The following is a 26,219-nucleotide window of genomic DNA, read 5'->3' as shown; positions in this document are numbered from 1 at the left end:
TGGTAATTTCACATTAAAATTCCTGTGTTTGCGTCCGGGGGTTAGGATGGATTTACTGGAACACAAATGACAATTTGATTACAATTTAGAAAAGTTATTTATTTCCTAGAAGGGAAATGCGGGGAAATGAGCCGAGCTCATCATGATATGGCTCGCTCTGCGCTTCCGGATATGAATAATTACCATAAAATTGGGGAATAAATTGCTTCTTTTGTCCTGAAGATTTGATATGAAACATCCATACAACGCTCCACCTGGGCATGAACAGTGACCCCTAAGCAGACCAGATGGGAAGGGGTTAAGTATGAGCATGAACCTGATTTATGGGCTGCTGGTTGAATCTCATAAATTATGTTCAGATCAGATTTGATAGACTAATGGGAAATTTATAGCTTTTTTCTGAAAAGTGTAAAAAAAAAAAAAAAAAGTTGCAGTACCATCTCTGACCACCAGGTGTCGATAATGAAATCTCATGTACTGTATGTTAAATGTAGGCAACAGCTGCAATTCCACCTGTGGCCACCAGGTGCTGATAATTAAACCATTTGGTTGTACTTTGTATTCTCCTCTTTCAGGATTCAGGTATACCACATTTACACACACGTGTTAAACTTTTTGGATTATTTCTTTAGGTCCAAGATGATTAATAACAAAGGAAATGGTTTGTGTTTGAGCAGGAAAAATAGGAAAATATACCCTAGACAAATCCATGTAAGCTCCAGGATAGACCATACAGAATACATATGAATGATGCCTGGAACAGAACTGAACCTATGGTCCTAGTGGTGGTGCTGCCCCCCCATGTTTTATATATAGCATTACTATATTTTGTCTTTGCTTCTTTCAGATTTGTGCCCACTGATTGAAGACACAGAAGTGGACAACGTACTTCATGGTAAGAGCCTCAAGGATATGGGCACAACTGCCTCATACTGAACTCTGATGACTCCTCCTTAATTTAGGAACTTTTTTTTTTAAGAAGTTTTGAATAGAAGATGACACAAAAATTGCAATGCAATGTTATCCTCTTGGGGGTGGCCTTCTCAAAGAGGTGGTCTTATTCGTTATATATGATGCAATGTCAACTGCTAGGGGTGAACTTGCCAATCAATGTTTCTCTTGTTTCTCATTTGCCTGTCACTGCCACTAGGGGGAGCTCATTGTATACAAATTTTTACAGCTTCTATTGAGTTCAGTTCTCGATGCAAAGAGCTTTCCCGTACAGTCTTTTGCAGGGGTTGTCCACTTTTGGGAGACAATATATATTTTTTTACTTATATGAATGTATTTGGGGCAAAAATAAATATTTTTGCAATTACGTTTTATTACAGTTTTGCACCTCTTGACTTTTACATACTTTTTGTGTCCCTGCCCATTCAACTTTGAAATGGACTGTGATCATAAACCAGTAGGGAGGTGCACAAAAAAAGACAGATAAAAAATCTACCAACTCTCCCATTAGATTGTCATAACAAGCTCACTGACAGATTTTCAGTTAACTCATTCTGCAACCAGAATTAGACAGTGCAACATAGAGGATTTAGACATTTGTTCTTAATGAAACCCAATTTCAAGATTGATTTTTAATGATCTCTTAACTCTGCAACTGCCAAATATCCAGTCCTTGATTTTTACCTTCTCAAATTTTTCACTCGAAACAAATATGATAAAAATGTGTGAATATTATTTTACCAGCTTGATCTCCGAGGACGACTGAAGAGCAAGTATTTACTGAGAATTTTCTATTTTTTTTTTCATTTAAGTTTGAAATGGTTCTTCTAAGTGAAATAATGACTTTGTCTTTTCGGGAACTGCTCTGAGGAGTCTTGTACTTCTTATCTTTACAGCCAATTCAATCTGTCTCAACATTATATCCACGTGTCAATCAGCGACCGTAATAAGATTGTCTTCATCTGTTCTGTTCCAGAAAATAGGGACATATAGTGAGAAGAGAATTTCATAAAAAAAATGTGCAGCCACAAGAAAAAGAATTCTTAAAGGGGCGGCTACAGCGATATCTTTTTTTTATTCTTATTGATGGATGGTCAGTTGTCTGGCTTGGTAAATCAAATTTGGGGTTCAATGTCAATGATTTAGTAGCAAGTTAATTCACTCATCACTTTTAGACGTGGACAAAAAAAAGTATGCACCTCTTCTATCCATGCAAATTGCCTCTTCAGAGAGGAAGAGGAGTTGAACTCTAGCGCTACGTATTGAAAGTATCAATCATAAAAGTAAATATTGACCCTTTAATGAGCCTTGCCACATGACTTAGGATAAAAGCCAAACCAGAATCTCAATTTGCAGACACATGTTTCGTGATGTTGCCCCTCGTCAGTGCAAAGCATGACATCTGATTTGGCTGTATGAGAGGCCTCTGACTGCAGTAATGGTTCTCCTTCTGGAGAGTTACATGCCAGGGAACTTATAGCTATGGCACAAGGGAGTTGTCAAACTTTAGATACCCGGGAAGGGAAATACCTATGTTTCTATGGGGCATACCTATGTGACATATAGGTATGGATGTAGATTAGGGCATTCAGAGGCAGCAATCACACCAGATAATAATATATTTGGATATAAGTGACTGATTGTGTATGGGTATAAAAAAAAGTCTACATACCCCTGTTAAATTGCCAGGTTTTTGTAATTTGAAAAAAAATCCTACCAAGAAGAACCATTTCAGAACTTTTTCCACTTTTAATGTCACCTATAATCTGCACAATTCAATTGAAAAATAAACTGAAATATTTTGGGGTGGAAAAAAAATAAAGACCTAAAATAATGTGGTTGAATAAATATGCACACCTTTTAACTAATACTTTGTAGAAGTAACCTTTGAATTTCAGACAGCATTCAGTCTTTTTGGGTAGAAGTCTTTCAGTACAGCACATCTAAAGATGGCAATCTTTGCCCAATGCCCATTCTTCCTTGCAGTAGCTCCACATCTGTCAGATTGAGAGGGCATCCCTTGTGTACAGCGCCCTCTTCAGGTCACCCACAGATTTTCCAGTTTAATTCAGGTCTGGGCTCTGGCTGGGCCATTCAAAACTGATCTGACAAAGCCATTCTTTTGTTGATTTGGAGGTATGCTTAGGGTAGTTGTTGTGCTTTAAGGTGAAATTCCTCTTCATCTTCAGCTTTTTAGCAGAGGCCTGGAGGTTTTGATGCAAAATTGACTGATATTTGAAATTGTACATAATGCCCTCCACCTTGACTAAAGCCAAAGCTCCAGCTTCCGAAAAACAGCCCCAAAACAACACTTCCTCTACCATGCTTCACTGTGGGTATGATGTTCTTTGGTGATGCGCAGTGTTGGCTTTGTGCCAAACTTATCTTTTGGAATTATGGCCAAAAAGTTCAAATTTGGTTTCATCAAACCATAACATTTTATCACACACAGTTTTGGCAAACTTGATGTAGTTGTTGGCAAAACATAGCAGAACTTGGATGTTTTTGTTTGTAAGAAAAGGCTTCCGTCTTTCCACCCTACCTCACTGACCAGACATATTAAGATTAAGGGAGATTGCTGTCACATGCAGTACATATCCAGTACATGTCAAAAATTCCTGCATCTCCTTTAATGTTGCTGTAGGCCTCTTGGCAGCCTTCCAGACCAATTTTTGATGTCTTTTCATCAATTTATGAAGGTCATCAAGTTCAAGGTAATGTCAATTGAAATTATAATTGCGCAAAAATGTATGCTCTTCTTGATGACCGTCTTCACAGTGTTTATCTAATGTTTTGCAAATTTTATTTTGTATCCTTCTCCTGACTGATAACAATGAGATCTCCTTGCTGTGTTGTAAGTTGTTTATGGACCATGGCTTTTGCTGTAAAATGCAACTAAGAAATTGTCAGGAAACTCCTACTCGAAACAGCTAGATTGTATATGAGGTTAATCAGAATCACTGTAAGTTATTGTTGCTGTGTACTGACCAGTGGCATACCGCCAATGACGCCAGGCCATGCCAATGCGCCGGGGGGGGGGCCTGTGAGTCGGGGGTCCCCGAAGCAGCAGGGGAACGAGGAGGATAGGTGAGTATTGTATTTACGGGGGGAGGGGAGGTTGCGGCGGCGGAGGAGCGGGCACACGCAGTAGCCGGCTGCTGCAGCTACCATGTGTGCCCGCTGCTAAAGGGAAATTAATATTCCCTCTTCTCCACTCCCATGGGCGTGGAGAAGAGGGAATATTCATTCTCTTTAATAGCAGGCACAGAGGAGCGCTGAGCCGCGGCTCCTGCTGACAGTGCCCGCTACTAAAAATAATGCATATTCACTCTTCTCCACGCCCATAGTCCCGGCATGGAGAGGAGTGAATATGCTGGCAGCTCACATTAGCGTCTGAGAGCGAGCGCTGCTCAGATGCTGACATGAGCTGCTGGCAGACAGGACGCAGAGCTGGAGCAGATGTGAGGAAGGAAGGTGAGTATAAGTGTTTATTTCTTTTATGTGTGCAGTGATTGGGCCATGCATACCAGGATTGGGGGATGAGGAGGTCACACATACCAGGATTGGGGGATGAGGGGGCCACACATACCAGGATTGGGAGATGAGGGGGCTATGCATACCAGGATTGGGGGATGAGGGGTGCCATGCATACCAGGATTGGGAGATGAGGGGGCTATGCATACCAGGATTGGGGATGAGGGGGGCCACACATACCAGGATTGGGGGGTGATGGGTGCCATACATACCAGGATTAGGGGATGAGGAGGCCATGCATAACAGGATTGGGGGATGAGGGGTGCCATGCATACCAGGATTGGAGGATGAGGGGTGCCATGCATACCAGAATTGGGGGATTAGGGGGCCATGCATACCAGGATTGGGGGATGAGGAGGTCATGCATACCAGGATTGGGGGATGAGGGGTGCCATGCATACCAGAATTGTGGGATGAGGGGTGCCATGTATACCAGGATTGGGGGATGAGGAGGCCATGCATACCTGGATTGGGGGATGAGGGGTGCCATGCATACCAGGATTGGAGGGTGAGGGCTGCCATGCATACCAGAATTGGGGGATGAGGGGGCCATGCATACAAGGATTGGGGGATGAGGAGGCCATGCAACCCAGGATTGGGGAATGAGGAGGCCATGCATACCAGGATTGGGGGATGAGGGGTGCCATGAATACCAGAATTATGGGATGAGGGGTGCCATGCATACCAGGATTGGGGGATGAGGAGGCCATGCATACCAGGATTGGGGGATGAGGGGTGCCATGCCTACCAGGATTGGGGATTATGGGTGCCATGCATACCAGGATTGGTGGATCAGGGGGCCAGGGGATGAGAAGGCCATGCATACCAGGATTGGGGGTGAGGGCTGCCATGCATATCAGGATTGGGGGATGAGGGGTGCCATGTATACCAGGATTGGGGGATGAGGTGGGCCACACATACCAAGATAGGGGGATGAGGGGGGCCACACATACCAGGATTGGGGGATGAGCAGGCCACACATACCAGGATTTGGGGATGAGGGGTGCCATACATACCAGGATTGGTGATGAGGGAGCCATGCGTACCAGGATGGGGAAATTTACCAGTAGCTGCTGCATTTCCCACCCTAGGCTTATACTCAAGTCAATAAGTTTTCCCAGTTTTTTGTGGTAAAATTAGGGGCCTCGGCCTATATGGTATTTTAAAATCAGTGAGTACGTGGTAATTCTGCAGGACTGTGGGGTGCATTATACTATATGGGGGCTGCATTTTACCCTATGGGGTGTGTAATATACTGTATCGAGGACTATGGGGAGTGCATTATATTCTATGGAGGACCATGGGAAGTTCATTATACTATATGGAAGATTATGGGGGGCGCATTATAGTATATGGTGGATTATGGGGGGCACATTATACTATATGGAGGATTATGGGGGGCACATTATACTATATGGAGGATTATGGGGGGCGCATTATACTATATGGAGGATTATGGTGGCGTATTATACTATATGGAAGGCTATATGGGGTCATTATAATATTTGGAGGGCTATGTGGGAACATTTATACTTTATGAAGGGATATGTGGGGGCCATTATACTGTATGAAAGCAATTATACAGTGTGAAGGTTTGTGTGGGGTCCATCATACTGTTTGGAGGGCTAGTGTGGGCCATTATGCAGTATGTAGGCCCATTATACTGTATGGAGGGCTGTGTGGGAGTCACAGTTGGGGGATCATACTGTGTTGGGGTCACCATACTTTGACTTGGGAGTTGAAGTGGGGTACAGTAGGGTCATCATACTGGGCATGTGGAGGCTAATGCGGAGGAATTCACCATGGGGGTATCATACTGTATTTGGGGGCACTTTTATTTGCATCATACTTTATGAGGGCAATGAAAGAGGAATCTGGGACTTCAGCAGCAGGAAAATTACTATGTAAAGGCTGGAAAGTTGTGAGATCTGCTCTTCTGTGACACAGACAAATATTTAGTTATTTTTTTTTGTGTGCGGGGGGGGGGGGGGGATTAGAGCTTCTGCTATGTGGCCCCGTGATTTCTATGTACGCCCCTGGTACTGACTACTATGTAACATGAGTATAATGTCATTGACTAATTTTGAACACAGCCACATCCCCAGTTATAGGAGGGTGCACTTACAGTATGCAACCACGTTATATTAGTTTTATTTATATTTTCCCCCTCCAAAATGATTTCAGGATGTTTCTCAATGGATTTGTACAGATTATTGGTGACCGTAAAAGGAGTAAAAAGTTCTGAAATCATTCTTCTCTGTGTGATATTTTTACAAGACAAAAACCTGGCATTTTAACAGGGGTGTGTAGATTTTTTATATATTTATTTAATATATAATGTAATAATATATTTGAATACAGGGCACTGATCTTCTCACCTTCTCCTCTGTTAGGTTACAATATGTTGGCGGCATTTGGTTTGGATGAGAAGCATTACTCTTCGATCAGCGGCGTCTCCCTTGATGCTTTTATTTTAGGAGGCTCCAGGATATATACAATTGCTGAGAATATCCAGTTGACCTTGTGGACCAGGTGATAGCAATTCCATGTAATGTTTGGATAAATTGTGTCTTGCACAAATAGATGACATGAATGGGGGTTGGCTGATGAATAATATTTATGCCCTATCTTGAGAACAGGCCTGAGTGAGGAAAATGCCTTCTATGACGTCCATACGCCCTAATAGACAATCCCTTTAATTACTTTATATAGTCTTTGTCACATCTTTCAGCTGCCACAGCGTCATGAATGTATTCCAGTTCTGCTATATTACATACAACTTTTGCGGCACAAGTTATGATGAATTGGTCGGACCACACATTCTTCCTGGTAAACTTTTTAGGTTTTTCAAAAAGTGGTCCAATTTATATGCAACTACAAGTTATGGAAATATTTTCAACATGTCAATTCTGCACCAGATTTCTGCTGCAAGCTGTTTGATGAATTGGCCCCTTTGTGTTTCAGTTTCTTACCGTTTTCAAGATCTCTGCTTGCTTTCAATATTTGGAAACGCTACAGTTTACATTCAGAGGTTCAAACTTTTCCAGACCTGGTCCCGCTCACATTACTGACTTTTTTATTATGTGTTAGTGTGGATGAAAGCTTTTTTGGGATTACCACTGTTACATTATATTCTGCTGTACCATCAAGTGGAATAGTGTAGACAGGGACATAGCTATAGGAGTGCAAAGTCACACCAACCCCCTTCTGTCTAAGGCAGGGATGTCAAACTGTAACACACAGAGGGCCAAAATGAAAAGCTTGGAGAAAAAGTGTACAGTATAATTAATGGCCCTTATAGTCCTCCATAAAGAATAATGGGCCCCACATAGTCATCCATACAGAATAATGGGCTACACATAGTCCTCCATAAAGAATAATGGTCCCCACATAGTCCTCCATACAGGATAATGGCCACACTTAGTCCTCCATACAGAATAATGGCACCACATAGTCCTCCATACAGAATAATGGGCTACACATAGTCCTCCATACAGAATAATGACACCACATAGTCCTCCATACAGAATAATGGCCCTACATAGTGCTCCATACAGAATAATGGGATCCACATAGTCCTCCATACAGAATAATGGCCCCACATAGTCCTCCATACAGAATAATAGCCCTACATAGTGGTGGTGGTTCTGGTATCGCGAACCAAAAAAAAATACCCTGGGGGCCACAGTTTGACATGTATGGTCTCAAAATCCCCTTTGCCACAATAGACAATACCAACGGTATCAATAAAATATGGCAGGTGGGGGTCTAGCTACATGTCTTACATTGGAGACTAGGAGCTTCAAGTGGCACCTCTGAGTGTGGGATTGGCTAGACATCCAACTGCAAGAAGTATCCGGTTTCCATGTAAGATTGCTTCCATTCGGACAGCAAGCAGAGATCTTAAAAAGGAAGGAAGCATAAGTATCACTAGAAAGCTGCAGAACACAATGATGTGGTTTAAATGACTGGAATTGAATTGTCCCCGGTCAGGTTGTGCTGTGGTGCAGCTACATAATCTCTGCACAACACATGGCTGCACCGTCCTAATCTCTCGCCCCCTCTCACCCTCAGCACGGCAGCTTCCCCCTCACTATCAGGTCCTCTCTGTAATTTCCTATATTCTCCACGCTACGTCTCCTTCTCCCTGCTGCTCTCATCTTCCAGAAACCTCTTTCCCCGTCATTTCCAGCATCGCTCCGCTTCACTTTTCATCTCATTTTCCTGGCCTATGTGAGACCCTTTTTCTGGTGGATATGAAGTTAATTGGCAGCGTGAGCCGGGAGCGTCCCAGAGAACGGCGATGGGCTCGCTCTTTTTATGTCGCCTCAGTTCTTAATCCTACACAGCTCTGATAACACAAATCTCCTTTATATGGAGGAATCCGCTGAACACATAGCAATGGAAGGCACAAATCCCACAGACCTTTGTATCCTGGACTGGCATTTGCCCCCTTTGGGCAAGGAAGGGGTAATTCGACTCCTATACAGTCAAATATCCCGGTGTGACAATATGGCATCATCCATGGTCCTGTTGCTGCATCGCCCCGTTTCGCAGGTCACATGTTGGGTTTCGCCATTTGATATGTTAATTCCATCTAATATACATCTCAGGATCTCAGACTATTTCCGCTATCTATGAATGCGGCTTGCAGATTGTGATCGCCTCCTGCTTTGGGGATAATCTACTATTTCGACTCGCTTCTCTTAGCAATAGAAACCTTCCCCATTCGTTAAATGCAACATGGTTGATCAATCATTGCTGACAGTATTGCAGCCATTTGGCTCTGTGAAGATAGGCCGTGCTCGACTCCGGGTCTGCGGTGGGTGCCACACAGGTACAGGGGGCGAGTACTCAGTGAATGAATGACTTTGCTGGAAAGAATTACATTTCCATTATTAATTTTCCGTTTATATTATTCCGCAATGATGGGATATAAGATATTGGCCAACTCCAAGCAAAAGCATACAATTCATTATCCACTCCATTGTATAAGGGAGATGGGTACAGAGAATGCAGAAGTAGCGATCACACCCAGATCTAATGCCAGGAAGGGGGTCCTAAGGTCCCCCTGCTCATTAGAGGGCACCAGTATCATAAGTGGCCCATGATTTATGGGGAACTTCTCACAAATTTTGCATTGAGGTCTAGAATCTTCAAATTACACCCCTGCACTACATTGATTGCTGTAATGGGGTTGTCCAAGATACGAAAAACATGGCTGCTCACTCTCAGATACAGTACCGTACCTGTCCCTGGGGTTGTGAATAGGACTGGACTGCAGTACCACACACAACCACAGGAATGGGCGTGGCACTGTTTCTGGGACAAATCTGCCAGGTTTATCTAATGCTGGGCAAACCCTCTAAATGGGTCATTTCATTAAAAAATTATGTTTTTTTATGGCAATTTTTTTTTTCAATTTCCCATATTACTATCTATATAAAAAATGTGCAATTTTTACATTGGTCACTAGGCCTAATATTAGACTTACACTTTCTGTTCGGTGCAAAAGACTTTTCAGCAGTCTCATTATCATCACAGACGGGATTATAAGGAATGTGTTTTTTTGCATATCACAGTCTATATTAAAAATACAAATTAGAAATCTTGCCATTTCACACTGGCTACTGGGGATTTTTTAGACTTAAGGCCCATCACACTATAAGCGACGCTACAGCGATCCCGACAACGATACGACCTGTCAGGGATCGTTGCTGCATCGCTGTGTGGTCGCTGGTGAGATGTCAAGCAGTCAGATCTTCCCAACGACGCAGCAACGATGCGGCGACCCGTAACGATCTGTATAATGATGCACGCCTATGTGTTTCTGTGTCTGGGTCGTTAACAAGGTCGTTGGTAAGGTGTCAAACACACCGATGCATGCTACCCAGCGGGACCTCAATGATCAAAAAAAGGTCCAGACCATTCTGACACAACCAGCGATCTCACAGCAGGGGCCTGGTCGCTGCTAAGTGTCAAACGTAGCGAGATCACTGCTGAGGTCGCTGTTGCGTCACAAAACTTGTGACTCAGCAGCGATCTCGCTAGTGATCTCGCTTAGTGTGACGGGGGCTTTAAACTTCCTGTTTCAGGAAATCCACTTGTACATTATCTACAATGAACAGACTCTGATCCTATCTTTTGTATTGAAGCATCTAATTAGTGTGTGTGAAGGTCACTGTGGAGAGAGATGGCAGGGTAAGCTGTGACATCGCCTATTGTGGATGGTGGATCGGCTCAAACTCTGATCAGTTTACTGTGATGCGATTCTCTTGAATGAGAGAATGGGATCACCGGTGGGGAGAAGACGGAGAACTTAATTTCTCCATCTTCTCCATTGTCTCTACTGGCGTAAATCGGACTGCATCGGGTGACATCCAAATGCAGTCCAATGTTTTACAGGCTCCCATGCACTTGTATTGGTGCGCGTGATCCGATTTGCGGAGCCACTCGCAGCATGCTGCAATTTTTTCTCTTACCGAATGAGGAAAAAAAAATGCAGATCTTCACTGGCCATAGTATAACATTGGGCTTAGGGCTGTCCGATAAAAAAAAATACTTTTAAAAGACTCCAATATGTAAAAAAAACATTAAAAAAATACATGTAGCACAAAAACCTGAATTAAACAATAGGTCATTTTCTGACTATACATTCCCTTTAAGGTAGAACCTATATACAGTGGTGTGAAAAAGTGTTTGCCCCTTCCTGATTTCTTATTCATTTGCATGTTTTTCACACTTAAATGTTTCAGATCACAAAACAATTTTAAATATTAGACAAAAATAACACAAGTAAGCACAAAATGCAGTTTTTAAATGAAAGTATTTATTATTAAGTGAAAAAGAAATCCAAACCTACAGGGCCCTGTGTGAAAAAGTGATTGCCCCATCAGCCTAATAACTGGTTGGGCCACCCTTAGCAGCAACTACTGCAATCAAGCGTTTGCGATAACTGGCAATGAGTCTTTTACAACGCTCTGGAGGAATTTTGGCCCACTCATCTTTGCAAAATTGTTGTAATTCAGCCACATTGGTGGGTTTCCGAGTATGAACCGCCTTTTTAAGGTCATGCCACAGCATCTCAATCGGATTAAGGTCAGGACTTTGACTAGGCCACTCTAAAGTCTTCATTTTGTTTTTCTTAAGCCATGAGGTGGACTTGCTGGTGTGTTTTGGATCATTGTCCTGCTGCATAACCCAAGTGCGCTTCAGCTTGAGGTCACAAACAGATGGCCGGACATTCTCCTCCAGGATTTTTTGGTAGACAGCAGAATTCATGGTTCCATTTACCACAGCAAGTCTTCCAGGTCCTGAAGCAGCAAAACAGCCCCAGACCATCACACTACCACCACATTTTACTGTTGGTATGATTTTCCTTTTCTGAAATGCTGTGTTACTTCTACGCCAGATGTAATGGGACATACACCTTTCAAAAAGTTAAACTTTTGTCTTGTCAGTCCACAGAGTATTCTCCCAAAAGTCTTGGCGATCATCAAGATGTTTTCTGGCAAAACTGAGACAATCCTTTATGTTCTTTTTGCTCAGCAGTGGTTTTCGTCTTGGAACTCTGCCATGCGTGCCATTTTTGCCCATTCTCTTTCTTATGGTGGAGTCATGAACACTGACCTTAACTGAGGCAAGTGTGGCCTGAAGTTCTTTGGATGTTGTCATGGGGTCTTTTGTGACCTCTTGGATGAGTCGTCTCTGCGCTCATGGGGTAATTTTGGTTGGCTGGCCACTCCTGGCAAGGTTCACCACTGTTCCATGTTGTCGCCATTTGTGGATAATGGCTCTCACTGTGGTTCACTAGAGTCCCAAAGCTTTAGAAATGTCTTTATAACCTTTTCCAGACCAATAGATCTCAATTACTTTGTTTCTCATTTGTTCCTGAATTTATTTGGATCGCAGCATGATGTCTAGCTTTTGAGGATGTTTTCATCTACTCCACTTTGTCAGGCAGGCCCTATTTAAGTGATTTCTTGATTGAGAACAGGAGTGGCAGTAATCAGGCCTGTGTGTGGCTAGGGAAATTGAACTCCGCTTCCCAAAGATGTGATAAACCACAGATAATTTATGTTTTAAGGTGGAGGGGGGCAATCTTTTTTTCACACAGGGCCCTGTAGGTTTGGATTTCTTTTTCCCTTGCTAATAAAGACCTTCATTTAAAAACTGCATCTCGTGTTTACCTGTGTTATCTTTGTCTAATATTTAAATTTGTTTTGTGATCTGAAACATTTAAGTGTGACAAAATGCAAAACAATAAGAAATCAGCAATGGGGCAAACACTTTTTCACACCACTGTACCTATATACATTAGATAAAATAGAATCTACCATTGACAATAGCTGATGTTACAGCTCACCTCCTCCCCTTCCTTCCACAATGACCTTTACAGATCAGAGCATGATCAGACCTTGTTTACAAATAAATTGGGTCTGAGTCAGTTTATTGCTGCTAAGATTCATGGGTACACCAGGTATTGGGAGACTAGTGTTGGGCCTAGTGGCCAATGTGAATATTCCAAGTTTTAAAAATACATAGATAGTTAGATAGTGGTATGAATTTTATTTTTTTTCCAAGATAAAAATTAGATTTACGCAATTGTAACGTGGCACGGGTCAGTAGCCGTGGGCGAGGTACTCGTCTCTTGTGCCCCACCACTTTACATGAGGGTGGATGTCCTGGCTGGGTGTGTGGACTTTTGTTGTAGGGACAGTACTCCTACACAGGATGCATGTTACCAGATGTTGCTGGCATGCCAGGACCAGATAATTTACAGTTCATCAAGGGAGACCACCAGTTTTTTGAAAACGTAGTTTGACTTAACAAAAGTCTGATGACAACTATATACATGAGGTAGCTGGCACATTTCTTCTCATACGTTTCAACATCACAGAGCATCTCTATACATGTTCTCTTCACTTCTCTGGTTCCAGTCTCCACTAATCCCACTTATTTCTGCACAACCCAGCCCATTGCCACATTACAGTTTGTGATAGTCATCTTTTCCTCCCTCGGTTCCATGTCTTTTCCCTTTTAAAGTAATATCGCCAATATGGCTGAAACTAGCTTATCGCTTGTTGACGCCTAAGGAACCCCCGCCCCGGGACACTCACTTCGTTCCACGTTCTGTTCCGTCCAGTACCAGGACCAGTCTTACTCAGTCTCCTCGTTCTCCGGTCAGTCTGCTGACCCGTCTCACCTTGATAACTCTATAACTTGGTCAACTCTATCTCTCTTTCTCGGTATTCAGAATCTCGCTATCCCCTGATTTGGTATCCTCTCTCCGCTAAGGGACACCCACAAACTGTGGCACTGCACACATTGGACCTTAGGTCTGTATCTGTCACTCGCTGGGCCTTAACTGACTTTCTAACAGGAAACTGTGTCTTTCCCTTGCACTAGCCCCTCCCAATATAGGCTAGTTCCAACACTGAACTCTGTTACCCTACTCACTGTCTGTTGCTGGGCAGAACACTGCAATGCATCACGACACAATTCACATTACAGATCACCTTCACAATTACGCATGACATTATACACATTACACTTTACATTGGACACAGCACTGATGTCTTCAAGGGGGAACAGGGCAATATATCCATCTCCTTACACAATAGGCTATTTTTTACCTACTTATTCCCCGTACAGAGTTGTTCTGATCTTGAAGTTTCAGAAGCACACTGTTCCCCAGCCATCCAACTTCCAGATTGCTGGAGGCGAGGAGGGGGTAGGAGGAGGGGGAGGCAGGTGCTCCTCTTTAATTGACAGTTTGGGCCTACCCCTCCATCACTCTGCTGGCCTGAACCGTGTGCGCTCCGATGCTGCTATATACGGCAGCCTTGTCTGTGTCTGCAGCATATTCCTTTAAGGTGTAACTCCATCGCAAACCAGACACATAGCATGACCAGTATTGCTGATATCACAAAGGTATATATCAGTGTATCGTGCAGGCCGTTATGCATCAGGTTGCCTAGCAACAGCTTCTGCGGCACATAATAAAATGGTAACCTATGCAGGAAATATGTTCAAAAGTGGCCATAGAGCAAACATACGATCCCGCCAAGTACCCTCCTGGCATTTTTGTTAATTCTTAGGGTGTCTTCATATTTAACGAGTGTTTTTTTTTTCTGCATGAAAAACGCAGACAAACCACAATGTAAATTATGATCATTTTTATACGTTTTTGATCTCAATAGGGAAAAATTGAAGGGAAAACCCATCAAGAATTGACATGTTGCATATAAAAGAAACAAACAAAAAAAAAACCACAGGTTAAAAAATGACATTGATTTTGATGGTACTGTAAAATTCTACATTTTCTCTGCTAAAAAAAAGTGTGGGAAAAAAGCATCAAAATTGCTACACGTGAATCGGCCCTATCTGTTGAACAATTTTCATGAATTTCATGTACAACTTCCAGTAAATACAATTTCCTCAATGAGGGAGGTATATAGAGATCTCGAAAGGAAAAACTGTCTTTGTTGTCATTAGTAACCCATCACAGCTTAGCTTTCTTTTTTTAGCAGAAGAATTTGAAATGTAAACTGTGCTGTGATTGGTTGCTGTTGACAATGAAGTGTCTTTCTTTCAAAAGGTTGTCCCATAATCAACATTTATCACCTATCCACAGATGATTGATGTGTGATCGTTAGGAGTCCAGCAGCTGAGACACCCACTCTTTAGAGGAATAGGGGTCCCAAAAGTTCCTGTCTGAATGAATCGATAGTGAGCATATATGACCACTGCTCAATAAACAGCATACACTAAATTGACAAAATATTGGGACACCTCCACATTACACCTACAGGAGCTTTTATCACACCTCATTCTATATCCATAGGCCTTAATTTGGAGTTGGCCACTTTGCAGCTATGACAGCTCCCGCTCTTCTGGGAAGGATTTCTATAGGATTCTGGAGGTGTCTGTGAGAATTTTTGTTCATTCATTGAAAATTGCATTTGTGAGATCCGACATTGATGTTGGATGAGACGGTTCACAATCTCCGTTCTAGTTCAACCCAAAAGTGTTGAATGGGATTGAGGTCTGGGCTCATGTTCTTCTACACTAAACTCCCCGAAGCATGTCTTTATGGACCTTGCTTTGTGCACTGAGGATCAGAAAAGGGCCTTCCCCAAATTGTTTCCTCAAAGCTGGAAGCTACAATTGTCAAAAGTGTCTTGGTATAATGAAGCATTGAGATTTCCCTTCAATGAAGCTAAGGGGCTTAGAACAGTCCCCCAGGAAAACAACCCCATAAAATTATCTCTCCTTCACCTCTCCTCCATCTAACGTTACTGTGCGCACCATGCAGTCAGGTAGGTAACGTCCCCTGGTATTCACCAAACCCAGACTCGTCCATCAGATGCCATTTAGAGAAAAGTAATCCAACACTCCACAGAACACTGCTCCATAGTCCAGTCTTGGCTTTAGACCACTTCATCCTATGATTGGCATTGTGCTTGGTGATGTAAGGCATGAATGAAGCTGCACGGTTATGGAAACCCATGACATGAAGGTCTGGGTGCACAGTTTTTGTGCTGAATTTAATGCCGGAGGAGGTTTAAACTCTGCAGTTATGGAGTCAGCAGAGACTTTTATGCCCTATGCTCTTCAGCACTTGGTCACCCTAGTCTATAACTATATGGCCTCTACTTCGTTGCTGTGGTTCCTTCCACTTTTCCATAGTACTACTTACAAGTGATGGTGGAATATTTAGGAAAGAAGAATTATCATGATCGGACCTGCTACAATGGTGAAGTCCCATTACAGGACCACACTTGTATCAGTGAGCGCTTTAGAACGGGTCATTCAGTCACTAATGTTATTAAAGGCAGACGGCATGGCGAGGTACCAAATGTTATACACCGGGTTCAATGGGGCTGAATGAAAAGCAGAATTTAGTGATTAAGTGGTGTGTCCTAATAGTTTTCTCCATATAGTGTATATCACCTATATCACAAGATAGGTTATAAATGATCAATGGTCAGAAGAAAAGGACCCAAAGAACCCTGTTGGAATGACCACAGCTCCATTTATTTTCTATAGGTAATATACAGTGGGTACGGAAAGTATTCAGACCCCTTTACATTTTTCACTCTTTTTCTTATTAAAGTACACTCTGCGCCCCATCTTGAATGAAAAAAAAACAGAAATATAGATTTTTTTTTCAAATTTATTAAAAAAGAAAAACTGAAATATCACATGGTCATAAGTATTCAGACCCTTTGCTCAGTATTGAGTAGAAGCACCCTTTGTACAGCCAGAGTCTTCTTGGGAATGATAATAACCTACATATATGACACAAGAACTAGGGCAATATAAAATATAACATTTATTGATAAATAAAGACAATAAAAAATATATATACAGTATATGTATGTGTGTATGGGATAAGTAACACAACAAAAAAAGTCACAAAGGGGTAGTAGCTATTGCATTATATTCATACAGAAATCAATTAATCATATGACAAAACAAGACATAGGTGTACAACAGGGTCCCTAAATAAATGACAAGATAAAGTGCATAGTGTTGATTGTAAAATCTACAGAGACAAGAACATAGTTATACTGTAATTGGAAAGGTAATATAAAGCAAATGTATGTATGAAAGAAGTAAGATAGCCAATACTGACCCAAGTGACCAGATCCAACGCGCGGATATACATATCCTCGTCAAAGCCTCTGGCGATCTGGTCACTTGGGTCAGTGTTGGCTATCTTACTTCTTTCATACATACATTTGCTTTATATTACCTTTCCAAGGACAGTGTAACTATGTTCTTGTCTCTATAGACTTTACAATCAGCACTATGCACTTTATCTTGCAATTTATTTAGGGACCCTGTTGTACACCTATGTCTTGTTTTGGTATATGATTGATTGATTTCTGTATGAATATAATGCAATAGCTACTACCCCTTTGTGACTTTTTTGTTGTGTTACTTTTCCCATACACACATAGCGTACATACAATACAGACCAAAAGTTTGGACACACCTTCTCATTTAAAGATTTTTCTGTATTTTCATGACTATGAAAATTGTACATTCACACTGAAGGCATCAAAACTATGAATTAACACATGTTGAATTATATACTTAACAAAAAAGTGTGAAACAACTGAAAATATGTCTTATATTTTAGATTCTTCAAAGTAGCCACCTTTTGCTTTGATGACTGCTTTGCACACTCTTGGCATTCTCTTGATGAGCTTCAAGAGGTAGTCACCGGAAATGGTCTTCCAACAATCTTGAAGGAGTTCCCAGAGATGCTTAGCACTTGTTGGCCCTTTTGCCTTCACTCTGCGGTCCAGCTCACCCCAAACCATCTCGATTGGGTTCAGGTCTGGTGACTGTGGAGGCCAGGTCATCTGGCGTAGCATCCCATCACTCTCCTTCTTGGTCAAATAGCCCTTACACAGCCTGGAGGTGTGTTTGGGGTCATTGTCCTGTTGAAAAATAAATGATGGTCCAACTAAACGCAAACCGGATGGAATAGCATGCCGCTGCAAGATGCTGTGGTAGCCATGCTGGTTCAGTATGCCTTCAATTTTGAATAAATTCCCAACAGTGTCACCAGCAAAGCACCCCCATACCATCACACCTCCTCCTCCATGCTTCACGGTGGGAACCAGGCATGTAGAGTCCATCCGTTCACCTTTTCTTTGTCGCACAAAGACACGGTGGTTGGAACCCAAGATCTCAAATTTGGACTCATCAGACCAAAGCACAGATTTCCACTGGTCTAATGTCCATTCCTTGTGTTCTTTAGCCCAAACAAGTCTCTTCTGCTTGTTGCCTGTCCTTAGCAGTGGTTTCCTAGCAGCTATTTTACCATGAAGGCTTGCTGCACAAAGTCTCCTCTTAACAGTTGTTGAAGAGATGTGTCTGCTGCTAGAACTCTGTGTGGCATTGACCTGGTCTCTAATCTGAGCTGCTGTTAACCTTCGATTTCTGAGGCTGGTGACTTGGATAAACTTATCCTCAGAAGCAGAGGTGACTCTTGGTCTTCCTTTCCTGGGGCGGTCCTCATGTGAGCCAGTTTCTTTGTAGCGCTTGATGGTTTTTGCAACTGCACTTGGGGACACTTTCAAAGTTTTCCCAATTTTTCGCACTGACTGACCTTCATTTCTTAAAGTAATGATGGCCACTCGTTTTTCTTTACTTAGCTGCTTTTTTCTTGCCATAATACAAATTCTAACAGTCTATTCAGTAGGACTATCAGCTGTGTATCCACCAGACTTCTGCAGAACACAACTGATGGTCCCAACCCCATTTATGTATATGGTAAGAAATCCCACTTATTAAACCTGACAGGGCACACCTGTGAAGTGAAAACCATTTCCGGTGACTACGTCTTGAAGCTCATCAAGAGAATGCCAAGAGTGTGCAAAGCAGTCATCAAAGCAAAAGGTGGCTATTTTGAAGAACCTAGAATATAAGACATATTTTCAGTTGTTTCACACTTTTTTGTTAAGTATATAATTCCACATGTGTTAATTCATAATTTTGATGCCTTCAGTATGAATGTACAATTTTCATAGTCATGAAAATACAGAAAAATCTTTAAATGAGAAGGTGTGTCCAAACTTTTGGTCTGTACTGTATATATATATTTTTTATTGTCTTTATTTATCAATAAATGTTATATTTTATATTGCCCTAGTTCTTGTGTCATATATGTAGGTTATTATAGTTGCAGACACATGAACGTCTGTATATACCCCTATACAGATTTTGAGTAATTATTCTTGGGAATGATGCAACAAGTTTTTCACACCTGGATTTGGGGATCCTCTGCCATTCTTACTTGCAGATCATCTCCAGTTCCGTCAGGTTGGATGGTGAACGTTGGTGGACAGCCATTTTCAGGTCTCTCCAGAGATGCTCAATTGTGTTTAGGTCATTGCTCTGGCTGGGCCAGTCAAGAATAGTCACAGAGTTGTTCTGAAGCCACTCCTTTGTTATTTTAGCTTTGTGCTTAGAGTCATTTTCTTGTTGGAAGGTGAACCTTCGGCCAAGTCTGAGATCCAGAGCACTCTGGAAGAAGTTTTCATCCCGGATACTGTACTTGGCCGAATTCATGTTTCCTTCAATTGCAACGAGTCATGAAAACACCCCCATAGCATGATCCTGCCACCACCATGTTTCACTGTTGGGATTGTGTTGGGCTGGTGATGAGCAGTGCCTGGTTTTCTCCACACATACCGCTTAGAATTATCACCAAAAAGTTCTATCTTCGTCTCATCTGACCAGAGAATCTTATTTCTCATAGTCTGAGAGTCCTTCATGTGTTTTTGAGCAAACTCTATGCGGGCTTTCATATGTCTTGCACTGAGGAGAGGCTTCCGTCGGGCCACTCTGTCATAAAGGCCCGACTGGTGGAGGGCTACAGTGATAGTTGACTTTGTGGAACTTTCTCCCATCTCCCTACTGCATCTCTGGAGCTCAGCCACAGTGATCTTGGGGTTCTTCTTTACCTCTCTCACCAAGACTCTGCTCCCACGATTGCTCAGTTTGGCTGGACGGCCAGGTCAAGGAAGACTTCTGGTGGTCCCAAACTTCTTCCATTTAAGGATTATGGAGGCCACTGTGCTCTTAGGAACCTTGAGTAACGCAGAAATTCTTTTATAACCTTGGCCAGATCTGTGCCTTGCCACAATTCTGTCTCTGAGCTCCTTGGGCAGTTCCTTTGAGCTCATGATTCTCATTTGGTCTGACATGCACTGTGATCTATGCGGTCTTAAATAGACAGGTGTGTGCCTTTCCAAATCAAGTCCTATCAGTTTAATTAAATACAGATGGACTCCAATGAAGGAGTAGAACAATCTCAAGGAGGATCACAAGGAAATGGACAGCATGTGACTTAAATATGAGTGTCTGAGCAAAGGGTCTGAATACTTATGACCATGTGATATTTCAGTTTTTCTTTTTTAATAAATTTGCAAAAATTTCTACATTTCTGTTTTTTTTTCAGTCAAGATGGGGTGCAGAGTGTACTTTAATGAGAAAAAAAGGAACTTTTTAGAATTTACCAAATGGCTGCAATGAAACAAAGAGTGAAAAATGTAAAGGGGTCTGAATACTTTCCGTACCCACTGTATACAATTGATATGCTTCATTCCCACAGGGAACTTTGGTTTCCCAATTTTTGGAATCAGTGAGCATTTCAGAAGCCCTAACCCCAGAAATCATGGATACAATATTTATCTTATGGACATATGTTGTTTATGGGATAACCCATTTAAGACCATTTTCATAAATCTCCCATCACTTCACCTTTTTAAGAGCTCTCTTTATTGTTAATAAATACAAATTTTCTTGTTCTTATCCTGTTAGTCCATTACGGTGTATCGATTGTTTCTGGAAAATCTACATGCTTTGCTTGCCATAAGTAAACAGATTCTGCCCGGTCTACCATGCCGTTCTGTTTTCCTTCCTAGAGAAGTTCATCCAAATGGACTTCCCCCAGAGCATAGCCTCAGCTTCCTTCTTCGTCTGCCACCAAATGCTGCTCAGGAACCCTTTGCTGTGTGGCAGATAACAGATGAAGATTTCCAGCCCGTCATGGGGATTATCCTGGACCGTAAGGTGTTCCAAATATAGAAATATATAAGAGCTTAAATCTTAGTTTAGGATTGGCTAGGGGCTGGGGTGTACTAAGTAGAAATGGCTACATGGGTTTTCCAGGACAGTATCTCACAAGTCCATGGCTTGTGTTGCAGTTCATGTCCACTGTAGAGAATGGAACTGAGCTTCAATACTTATATAACCCAAGTCCAGGTGTGGCGCTGTCCCACAAACTGATCACAACCTTGCAAATTGGTTCAAACAAGTCAACATGACCCAAGATCTGATCTTAACCTTTTTGGTCAAATTGGATGGTCACTTTGGGTCACAGGTATGGTCTATGTATTGTTTTCTTAGGCATCTTTCTATGTCTCATCAACAGCGACAAAGCAGTCTCTGACGTACTTCCACCCTGATAGTGAGGGCAGATTACAGGAGGAAACCTTTGATCAGCATGAAGTAAAGAAGATCTTCTATGGAAGTTTCCATAAGGTAAATTGTGTGTATGAATTTATACGGATTCTAAAGGATTACTCCAGATTCAAGCTCCATTGTCTACTCAGTTATGTGGTAAGCCACATCAGGGCATCTCAGTAAAATTAAAAACTGACATGGTGTTGGTCTATGGGTAACCACTCCATTGATTTTTAGAGTGAGCTGAAAGCCTAGTAATAGGTTTCCATGTTTTAAGCTCTCGGATGTGACAGTGGTATCACAAATTATGATAATGACGCTTATTGAAAGAAGAAGCACTAACACGTTAAGGGAACCTCTAATCACTGATGTAGGGTTTTATTGCACCAATTTTTCCGGTATCTATGGGGGTTTCAACTTTAAAAGTAGATTTCCCCTTGAACTTATGTGTTCTCTTGGTCCAGGTACAATTGGCTGTTAGCAGAGTGAATATCAAACTCCATGTGGATTGTCAGATGGTAGCAGAGAAGCAAGTCAGGACCATGGGGAAGGTGACCACTTTGGGATTTGAGATGTTGGGAAAACTAACAAGAACTAGAGGTCCAAAAAGTGGCTCCTCAGCAGTAAGTATACCTAGGGTGAGATCCTCAAGTCACCTCCACTTTCTTTATATTCCTTTATGGCGATATGGTCTTCCTTTTACTATGTTGTCTTCTGACTATATATGCAGGAAACTTTACAACTTATACCAACGATACATAAATAACCACTGTGTATACTAGGAGATGCCCAGGTTATTCCAGCTAGTGAATTCTTCCATATTCCATATCACCGTTACTATGGCAATTTCTTCTATTCCTCTCGCAGCAAAGGAAGGGTTAACCTGTGCCTATTTTCTGATAATGTCCAAAAACCGACATCAGTAAGTCATTCATTGTTCTCCCTAATGCAATGTCACCCTCGTGTCGGCGCAGCCTCCCGGCATATCAGCCCCGGCGCAGAACGCCTTATTTCCATCCGTCATCCAGATTTATTTAACCTGAGACATTTTAAATTTCCAGTGATCAATGGGTCTCATTTGGAAGAGATTCAGCCTCAGACTGATTCCCCGCATCTCTGGGAATGGAGAAGAAAGAGTCCAGCTCTCCAGAGGGCGTTTAAAGAGAGGCGATAGCATCTGGCTATTTATAGCGGCGTGGGTCAGTGGAGAGGGGACCGCCAATAGGGCACAAAATGACAAAATGAGAAGAACGCCTTGCTAAATCAACGTGTTCATTTAATTATTAACTGTGGGAGCTGCCTGCCTGGTAGCATCTGTCCTTAAATACCATCACAACGCATCCGAATACACAGCTACTGATTACACAACTTATCTTCTGGTCATTTTTGTGGGCTGTCATGAGGCCGTTGAGTAGGAGCGCCTTACCTATTGGAATTTTTAATCATATATAAAAGACACAGTAGACCGATTGACAAACATGGAGAAAGAAGATATGGACAAACTAAGAGAAAGCAGAGGTGCATCTCTGGTTAGTAGGCACTGTGTGACCGGGTGACCAGAGACAGCTCTCCACTGTCCAATATGGCTGACTATGGTTGCAACTGAAAGAGCATCTCTAAAGCACCATCAAGGAAGGCCAAAATGCTATATGGACAAGAGAACTTTTGTCCCTGGAGTTTACTATCTGAATGTGAAGTGAAGGTTTGGTAGAGTAGCCGAGTCTCTCTAGTCTTTCTATTATATAGACGTAGACAGTGCAGTTTGTATATAATGCAGCATCATCCAGAGGAGAGGCTGAAATAAAGAGTTTTTAGGGGCAAAAGTATTAAAGAGCAAGTTTCTGATGTTACTTATTTTGTGACCAATTGTATAACCAGGGGTAAGTCAATAAGAACTGTGATATACTGTATGTCTTGAAAGATGAAACTCCTGAAGAAAAGTTAGTTTTACTGTCAGAGGTAGAGTACTCCAAAGCTTAGGTGCAGCACAGGAGAAATCTTTTCATTTCACACAGTCATTTTTTAAGTTAAAATCCAAACAAGAGGAGCAGTTAGCTACTTTCTAATATACTAATATAAGCAATCACTGTATTTTTTATACACAATTTATTAAAGCACCACTTATTGCATCGCTGGAGTGGTGCTTCTAATCTAAGATCCCTGCCCCTGGTCTTATACTTACCTGTCTTCACCTTCTATCACTGCCGCTCCTGTCGGTATCCAGCAGTTTGTGACCTGTCGGATCCCACAAGTGTTTGCTGGAGCAAGCCGGAGGTCACTCTTCAATGCAAGTCTATGAAAGCCTCATTCTGGCTCTCATAGACTTGCATTGAGCAATTGTGACTGTTACCTCTGACTTCCAGCCAATCAAATGTTGTGGTCACAAGATGGCGCCACGGGTCTAGAGCGGGTCCGATATAAGGTGAAGATAGCAGCTGGTAAGTATAAGACTAGGGAAAGGGACCTTAGATTAGTAGCACCACTACAGCGCTGAGAATAATACAAAAAAAATGCTGGAGTGGTGCTTCCAAGTTATTAGTGCACCCCTTAGTGGACACGGATCTCTAGGCATTATTGTAATACCCCAATAGTCACTCTCACCCTAGACCAAATCTTTCTGTACTTGTTCGGTAGCTGGAGCTCCAGTCATTCTTGGTATTCTGCGCTTCAGAGATCCCAGAAGGAGAGGGGTGCTGTGATGTTCCAGGCAAGGTAAGAAGTAAATGCGTACTCTGCTATTTTTTCTGCTCTACCTTACCCAGTGCTGCTCGATAGCTCATCCCAATGTCAAGTTTAACTACAGAATACCTTTCTGCAGTTCTGTAACTATCCCCTCTGAGGATTATAGGTTCCTCGGATTCGTAGACTTCACAAGTTTCCTAATTATAACATGAAGTGGGATCTTTACATTGACATTTTTGTTGCACTGAATATGTAAAGAGTATTAAAATGCAGCAAGGTACTGAAAAATAAAAGCCATCGAGGAGGTCTGTGAGTGCGAGGCGAGGTCCTATACCCAAGTCCATGAACCCTATATAGGTCTATGCAGCGAGGGCATTCATTGCTCTGTATATTATACATTGCAATGGATGGAAACCACAGTTATAAAACACATTCTTGACCTCTTTCTCAGAGAATCACACAACATCATATGTTTTATTATATGTGAAGAGATATCACGTAATGCCGGCCGAGTATATATTGCATCAAAGATTGCAGCTACATTGTAGGTTTATCCATTGGTCTCAGCACCTCGTAGTCATTTCGTGCTTTGGTCAGATCCTTAGATCTTCTCAAATGACCTTTCTATTCTTTTAGAGGGATAAAGACAGCTGTCCAGCTCCACCTTCTGCTTGTACCTGCACCTCAGATGTTCAAGGGCCCCCGGGACCACCTGGACTCCCTGTAAGAACCATACTTTCCTCTGATGGTGGTGGTCCACCTGGGTTGTACCCTGTAATTTTATCTCTACTTTCTACAGGGGCCACCTGGACCTCGAGGACCCAAAGGGGAGCAGGGTGAAGCAGGACCCATGGTATATGGTATCATTTTATTTGTCTTTTAGACGCAGGGAATATTTTATTTTGGTAGACATATCGTCTGCAATATCATTCCAGAATACGATTCATTGGAGGAATGTAATTAGGAGGACCCAACGTAGTTTGATATTCGCCTTGAACCTTGGGAATTAAAAAAGAAGAAAAGAGACTTTGAATTGCTCATTCCTTCTCTCCTGGTTATCTGTGACAGCAGATGTATCTGTGCCCCTCAAAAGAGACCTCGTCCCAATGTTTGACCACAATAGAGAAAAGTTGACCCATTATGACAACCCTATGTCATAGAAGTGGACCTCCTCTATGTGTCACTCAATTATCTCAGACTGTGAAGAACAAGTTATGTCGTTTTTCAGGAATTAGGGGGTCACATCAGAATTTTGAGATTTGCCTATAGGGGGCTCTACTTTAAATAAACCCTACTTGTAAAAAAGGTTCCCATGACAACCAGCTCCACTCCTGCATGGAACTGCTCTAATCAGGAAACCTGGCAGCAAGTGTTGAATTTCCCTGCAGCGCCACCACAGGGAAAACTTGGCATTACACAGTGTCCATTCATTTTCCTTCTTATCTGTGTGATGCAGGACAGGACAGGTCCTCCAAGGAAAATGGCGATTTTTCTAATCCTAAACAGAGTACCTTCATTTATTATCTCAGGATTCACTAATAGAGGATCTGAGAACAGATTTTCCAAACTGGACAACCCCCTTTAAGGGAAGATACTAACATAGATATTCATGCTATGACATCTGAGTTTAGTCTTCGCACCTGAAACTTCGACAAGATTTTTTTCCCCAAATATCTCCCGAGGTGGCTTATTGTTGTCATGGTAACACACCTGAGTTTTCAAGGGAATTATTTAGACTTTTTTACCTATCTACATGTATGTACTGTTCGAGAAAGACAGAAGAATACCCCCACATCATCCATTCCCCAGGTAATGGGGTCTTTGCTATCCTAGACCACCCCCCGTGCAGTATTTTCTGGTGTTTTTCACCCATCGTGACCCATAAACATGGAATATTTTATTTTTACACTTTTTTCGCCCGATTCATGCTGTGAAGTAGATTGCGCTCTGGGATTTGAATAAAACTTTCTATTCCCCATCCACCGGCATTAAATCAGCACATCACACGTTCAGGAACGAGCTGAGAGGGAATGTAATCAACACGAGGGAGGCGCCGGGCTTAA

General features: G+C 42.2%; 1 protein-coding gene across 3 annotated transcripts in view; it reads left to right on the top strand.

The window, feature by feature from the left end:
• Positions 1-26,219, top strand: part of COL20A1 (collagen type XX alpha 1 chain) — a 162,247-nt gene that overhangs the window by 79,108 nt on the left and 56,920 nt on the right. For all 3 annotated transcript variants that reach the window (XM_073682936.1, XM_073682937.1, XM_073682934.1), the window contains 8 exons: positions 848-895; positions 6,879-7,017; positions 20,934-21,076; positions 21,443-21,552; positions 21,939-22,097; positions 24,109-24,186; positions 24,793-24,879; positions 24,956-25,009. In XM_073682936.1, coding sequence (XP_073539037.1) covers positions 848-895; positions 6,879-7,017; positions 20,934-21,076; positions 21,443-21,552; positions 21,939-22,097; positions 24,109-24,186; positions 24,793-24,879; positions 24,956-25,009 — 818 coding nt within the window. The remainder of the gene's footprint in view (positions 1-847; positions 896-6,878; positions 7,018-20,933; positions 21,077-21,442; positions 21,553-21,938; positions 22,098-24,108; positions 24,187-24,792; positions 24,880-24,955; positions 25,010-26,219) is intronic.

The sequence above is a fragment of the Phyllobates terribilis genome, unplaced genomic scaffold (assembly GCF_046119375.1).
Source record: "Phyllobates terribilis strain yellow unplaced genomic scaffold, ASM4611937v1 Scaffold_5__5_contigs__length_657084704, whole genome shotgun sequence".
Classification (NCBI taxonomy): Eukaryota; Metazoa; Chordata; class Amphibia; order Anura; family Dendrobatidae; genus Phyllobates; species Phyllobates terribilis.
Note: the sequence above shows the minus strand (reverse complement) of the source record. Positions and strands in the feature narration are given on the sequence as shown.